Genomic DNA, 6,340 nt, shown 5'->3' with positions numbered 1-6,340 from the left:
CCTGGTCTGGGAAGATGCCACATGCCGCGGAGCAACTAAGCCCGTGCGCCACAACGACTGAGCCTGCGCTCTAGAGCCTGTGAGCCACAACTACTGAGCCCACGTGCCACGACTACTCAAGCCCGCGCGCCTAGAGCCCATGCTCCGCAACAAGAGAAGCCACCGCAGTGAGAAGCCCGTGCACCGCAGCGAAGAGTAGCCCCCGTCCGCCACAAGAGAAAGCCCGCGCGCAGCAACGAAGACCCAACACAGCCAAAAATAAATAAATACATTTATTTAAAAGAAAAAAAAACCGACGGCAAAGTTGGTGGGGCCTGAGGACCGTGTACAAACTTGTGAAACAAAGCTCCCCTCTGCTCCCAAACATTGCTAAGAGTACCATTCCCCCTCCACACTGCTCAATGGTCTCACCCGGTCTCCCCCTCACCAGTGGGATCACCCATAAGCACGGCTAAACCTCAGGAGGTGAAAAGTGTTCAAAACCAACGTCCCCCGGGGCTGTGACTCCGGATCTCAGTTTCTCCATTTCAGTCTTGGCATTCCCACCCTAGCTCAGCTTCAGGAGGTAGAAATATCTCAGGTAGGTTATACTGAGGTAGGTCAGCAATGAGGTAGAAATAACTCCTTTAAAACACTATACAAAGTAATTAAACTTTTATTGAAGCCTTATGTGCCAGACATTGACCACACTGAGGCGTAAGGCACGGTCCCTGCCCTTGAGGAGCTCACAGTCTATAAAAGAAGGCAAAGAAGATGCCAAAAAATGATTCCCACAAAGATTCAGGGGCAGGAGGCAGAGCCCTCAGACCCCATCTCTCCTATTCCAGGTTGACTGTGAGAAAGCAAATACGAAGCTTATCACTGTCTCTCCCACCTTCCCTGGGACAGCTCTGACTTCCCTCTGACCTAGGCACCAGGAGAAGACCAGGGAGAGACAAAGATGAGGGGGATACAGTTGCTGTCCTCAAAAAGCCGGAACACCCTGGCAGGATATATACAATGGTAACTTTCTGTCCCAAAGCCGCAAACCAGTGCAGCAAAAGCTAGGGAGAACAGGGGCTGGGCCAGCCCAGTCCAGTGGTGGAAGAGGGAGTAATGGGAAGGGAGGGTACCCATGGCCAAGGAAGTAGGGCAAGAGGTAGAGAAGTTCATAGTAAGGTGACAGCAGCCACAGCCAACAGAAGAGCCACCCACCCCACTGAAGGAGCTGCAGAGCCTTTATTAGAGGCCCCATCTTTTATGGGGTACTGCCCAATATTTCTACGGTCTTGGTGGCCGTAGGTAGATTCCTCCACCTGGGAGGTCTCAGGTTCGACCTCTTTTGGAGAAGTCTGGCTGGCTGGGGCTGGGGTGGGTTTGGTGGTGGAAGTGGAGGACGGGGCTGGGGTGGGTTTGGTGGTGGAAGTGGAGGCCAGGGCTGGGGCAGAAGTACTGACAGAGTTGGTTGCAGCCAGAGTGGTGGACGGAGGAGGGGGCAGCAGGACAAGGGGCGGGAATCGAGAGGAGAAATAGGTCTTGTTGCGGAGGTCCGAGTTACAGCGGGACCCCTGGCAGCAGGAGCCGCTGAGCGTGAACCCTGGGCCTGTCGCCGAATCCCGGGTGCAGGACTCATCCTGGACGCAGCCCCGGACAGGCAAGGATACAGTCACATTAGCTGCAGGAGGGAGACACAGGTAGGTCCGTGGTTGGAGGGAGGGGGTAGGCACAGCCAGAATGAAACTTAGGGGCAAGACAAGAGCAAGAAGACCCAAAACAGGGGACAGAAGGACTCTGCAACCATTAAACCCAAAGTCTCAATTAGGGCCCCACTTTGAGAAACACTGTCCCACTGTCTTTGGCACACGGTGGACCACATTTCCCATAGTACTTAGAGAGGAAAAATGTGTAGAATGAACTACAAGTCCCACAATGCCTTGGAAGAAAGGTTTGAACTGGGATACAACACCTCTCACACGAGGAAAGAGCGGAAGACCATTGCCTCCCTCTCTCTCCCCCCACCCCTCACACCACCCCCACCAAAATTCAGTCTTAAAGTCAGAATTACATTTGCCATAATACACCTGGCAGAGGATGGAATTTGAAGAACACCTCCCATGGTTCCCTGAAGCAGAGGCCAGGAGGCTGAACTACATCTCTCCTAATACTTTGGGACAAGTGGGGACACTAACCCTTGAGTTTTAAGGAGTCAGAACTACACTACCCACGATGCCTGGGCAGAAGCTTTGGAGGCTTAAATACATTTCCCATTGCACATCCTCCCATTCTGCACCTGGCAGGCCTCTATGAAAACTGTATTTCCCCAAAAACTCTAGGACAAAAGCATTCCTATTCCCGTGCTATACTGGGAATAGGACTGCATTTCTCATGATGCTCTAGGACAAGCCACGAATGCGCTGAGGTGGGGGAACCCTTTGGGTAAAGGGCTACCTACCACCCATGAGGCCTCAGAAAGGCTACCACAACCTGTGAAGGCCCGGTGCTTCGAGCTCACTCACCTGCCGTCAAGGTGACGTTGCCGTCGAAACAGCCCTTGTAGAGGTGGTCGCTGGCGTTGTAGCACCTCACGACGGGCGGCGCCGTACCCTGGCACTCCTTGCGGCTCAGCCCCACGCAGCTGTAGCACTCGGCCCCATTAGGCTCGTAGTCACTCTCATTGCCTGAGAGGGGGGCGGGGAGGAAGGAAGGGGTCGGGAGAGTTCAGGAAGCACAGCCCTGCTCCGCGTCCCTCCAGCCCACGTCTCCGCCCCTCGACGGACACTCAGCTCAGCCTATAATCCCGCCCCAGGGCGTGGCCCCGCCCCCAGCCCCTACGGAGTTCTCCCGCCTTCCCCTTGTGACCGCCCCTAGCCGCTCAGCCCAGACAAGGCTCCGTCCCTGGGCGTGCGGCCCTGCCCCCACCGACCTGCGGGGATGAGTGCTCGCGAGGTGAGGTTGAGCTTCGCGTTGCAGCGGTCCTGGGAGCATTGATGTAGCTGGACGAAAGCCAGAATCCCGTAAAGGTCCAGTCCGCGATCATTCTTGCCGGGGAGTCCCGAACCGCAGCCCCGCACTGCCACCGAGAATTGCCCGTGGACTGCGGAGAGGGGAGGGGGCGGGGTCAGAGGGGCGGGGCCTGGAATAGACCGGCACCAGAGGATAGGCCAGGGTGGGAGGGCAAGGGCCTCAGAAAGAGCCGATCCGAGGGGAAAGAACAACAGACCGAGGGGCGGAACCTGAAAGAGAGGAGTCTGAGGGGACAGACAGGCTGATAGACACTGGACACAATCGACGCGGGAGGGCCAAGAGTGGAGCTAAGACGGGGCACGACCATAGGGAGTCGGAACCGCAGAAAGCAGCATCAGAAGGAGCTGAGACCGACAAAAAAGGCACAGGATCAGAGACGGATGGGGCCTCCTAGGAGCTGTGGCCGCAGACAGGGGCGGGTCAGAGGGGCGGAGCCTCAGCCTAGGGATTTTAGGAGAAGACCTCTAGAGGGATCTCCATCACCAAGGGCCCCATTGGATGGGGGAGGCTGGGGTGGAGAGGATTCTGGCAGGGACAGAAGTGGGTAGGGAGATCTCAGTGGTCCAGGGGAAATGGATAGGGTGTGCCCTTTAAGGAGACGAGGTCCCAGATCTGGGTTCTCCCAGTTCACGCCACCCATGCGCAACTCTCCGTCCTCATCCCTCTAAGCCCTAATGGCGTGGTTGTGTTGAAGGGCCCACGCCAGGCTGAAAGGGAAGGATGGGGCTGCGTTCAAGGGGGTGTGGCAAAATTCAGAGGGAGGGGCGGGACCATAAGGAGGAGGGGCCCAGATGGAGGAGCGTAAAGGAGTACGCAAGGACCCGGAGGCCCCACTCACTAGACTCCACCGCCCCTACGACCTCTGTGCAGACGTCCATGCCTGGCGCGCACTTCACCGTCTTAGTCTTCTGCGGAGAGCATCCGTCATCGGCTTTCTGCACGCAGCTGTAACACTCCAGGGCCTGCGCTCCTGGGGGTACAGAGGCAGGTAGAACTGAGCTGTCCCTACTGAAGCCTCCTCCCCCAAAGGAGAATAGTCGTTCCCACTCCCTCTGTCCCTGTGCAATCCTATTGCACACCCTTTTCCAGGGCGGGGTAAGGAAAACCTAGCCGCAAGTCTGAGGCCAGGAGATACATTGTGTCCCTTTCCGTCAAACGTCCTATGCCTGCAGTGGGAGCATCTTTCCCACAGCCCTTTATGCCCAAGGTGGGGGATCCCTGCCACAGACGGGGGTGGGGGGACTTCTTCCTACAGTTCTCCACTCAGGATGGGAGAATTTTACCCACAGTCAAGTCAGCTCGGTGAGGGATCCCTTCCCACAGCCCCCCGTCTGCTTAGGATGGAAGAAATTTTCCCACAGTCCCCTCTGCCCAGGGTAGGGAACCTTCCCGCATCCCACCCCCTCCCCCGACCCCTCTGCCCAGGATGGGAGATCCTTCCCACAAGCCCGCTCTGTATGGGGTGGAGGAACCCTCACTAGAGCTCCCACTCTATCCCCTCCGCCCCCTTCCGGCAGCAGACTCACCTTCTAGAAGCAGCAGCGGAGGCAGCAGCAGCAGCCAGCCCGTTGTCCAGATCGCTACCCGGGAGCCTGCTTTCCTGGCGGGGTCCATGGTTCCGTCCTGCTCTCTCGGCTTCCACCCTAGTTGTGCCGCCTCCCAACCCGGGTCCTCTTACGTGAGTCCAGGATGAGTAACTTCGCCCCAGGCAACCCTGGCCTTGCGCAACCAGGCCAAATCAGCCTCAGCTGTGGGGCGCGACACCCGCCCCTGGATGCGTCACCCACCGCTGCCAAGGAGTGAAAGGGCGGGAGTCAAGGTTCCCTGGCAGTTCCCAGGAGAAAGTCTGTGTGTTTGTGGCGGTGGGGAGAGGATATAAGGCTCACACAGAGGGTCTACTCAACATTCAACACTCAGTAAATGTTGAATGAGTGCAGGCTTTGGGCCGGGTGATGCTGGAGACTAAACAGAACCAGTGCTGGTCTTCACAGAGCTCACAGTCTGATGGGGGAGACAGATATTAATCAAATAATCATACAAATTGTTATTTACAGCGAGGACAACGAAGGAAGAAGTGTAGGGAGCTACAAGGAGGTGTGGCGTCTAAAAGTGGGGGCTGGTCAATGAAGCGTCCCTGAGGATGTAAAGCATCCAGGTGCCTTAGGATCTTAAAGACTTGGAGGTTTAGCCAGTGAAGCAGGTCGGGATGGGGGCAGAGCACATTGCAAAGCAGAGGGGTCAGCACGTGCAAAGACCTCGGCTGGAAGCAGCATGGACCCTTCGAACACAGAGAGGAGAGCAGTGTACCTGGAGCTCCTGTACCTGGAGCTCAGGAGTGAGGGGGAAACTGAGGCAAAAGAGGCCATTCCAGGCCCTGAGGAGAGGTTTGAATTAATTCTGAGAAAGATGGAGAATGTTTCACGGGGTCTAAATCAGCTCCGAGACACAATCAGATTTGCTTTTTAAACTATCAATCTGGCAAACGATGCAAAAACTTATCAAGAAATGAATTCACTAATCCCAGGGAATTATGCAGCAATGAAAACGGGCCAACTACTGGCCTGGGTGCCAACGTGAGTCTCAAAAACTTTATGTTGGCAGTTCCCTGACAGTCCAGTGGTTAGGACTTTGCCTTCCAATGCAGGGGGTTCAGGTTCAATCCCACATGCCTCGCGGCTAAAAAACAAACAAACAAAAAAAACTGAAACATAAGACAGAAGCAATACTGTCACAAATTCAATAAAGACTTTAAAAATGGTCCACATCAAACAAAAATCTTAAAAAAACCCTCAACTTTATGTTGAGCTCAAAAAGCCTTAAACAAGTAGAAGATACCATGTGACTCCATTTCTATGAAGTTCTAGAACAGGCAAAGCTAATCAGTGGTGATAGAAATCAAAATAGGGGTTACTTTGGGGAGGGCATTGCCCCAAAGTAGTAATAGTAAGGAACCCCTACTATCTTCATCTGGGTGGTAGCTACACATGTAACTACAAACATGTTAAGAATCGACAAGCTGTACGCTGTACATTTTCCATGTATGCACTTCACTGAATGTACACTATTCTTACCAAAAGAAAAGGGTGGGGGAGGAGTGCCATTGTGGCCTCAGTAAAAAAGGAAAAGAGTAGAAGGGGCAAGAGAAGGCCAGGAGACCGGGGAGGGAGCAGGGCAGCCTCCCAGGTAAGAGAACAAGAGCCTCTGATGGCTGGGAGTTGGCTGGCGGCTCACAGCGATGTCTGGGTGCTCTGCTCCACCCCTGCACCAACACATATGGGGCCACACTGTGACCGCGATGGAGTGAGACACAATCAGGACCACTGCCTTCTATGTCTGA

The 6,340-nt window shown here is 55.0% G+C and overlaps 1 protein-coding gene across 1 annotated transcript; it reads right to left on the bottom strand.

Annotated features, from left to right (window-relative positions):
• Positions 1–637: 637 nt before the first annotated feature.
• On the bottom strand, positions 638–4,662 carry LYPD3 (LY6/PLAUR domain containing 3). Its single transcript, XM_022585516.3, has 5 exons — positions 4,530–4,662; positions 3,842–3,973; positions 2,903–3,073; positions 2,496–2,657; positions 638–1,654 (listed from the first exon to the last, which is right to left on the bottom strand). Exons 1-5 carry the CDS (start codon positions 4,615–4,617, stop codon positions 1,149–1,151), a joined length of 1,059 nt encoding a protein of 352 aa, XP_022441224.1. The 5' UTR covers positions 4,618–4,662; the 3' UTR covers positions 638–1,148.
• Between the last annotated feature and the right edge of the window lie 1,678 nt (positions 4,663–6,340).

This window comes from Delphinapterus leucas, chromosome 20 (assembly GCF_059928025.1).
Source record: "Delphinapterus leucas isolate spDelLeu-1000000601 "Yukka" chromosome 20, BTC_Dleu_Yukka2, whole genome shotgun sequence".
NCBI lineage: Eukaryota > Metazoa > Chordata > Mammalia > Artiodactyla > Monodontidae > Delphinapterus > Delphinapterus leucas.
This window is presented reverse-complemented; position numbering and strand designations above follow the sequence as displayed.

What these genes read in the sequence shown, in the direction of transcription:
- LYPD3 (XM_022585516.3), bottom strand. Translation starts at nt 4,617, where the DNA reads ATGGACCCCGCCAGGAAAGCAGGCTCCCGGGTAGCGATCTGGACAACG. An exon ending in TCCGCTGCTGCTTCTAGAAG is followed by an intron (nt 3,974 to 4,529) that starts GTGAGTCTGCTG and finishes CTGTACCCCCAG; the next exon opens with GAGCGCAGGCCCTGGAGTGT. An exon ending in CAACGTCACCTTGACGGCAG is followed by an intron (nt 1,655 to 2,495) that starts GTGAGTGAGCTC and finishes TCCCTCCTGCAG; the next exon opens with CTAATGTGACTGTATCCTTG.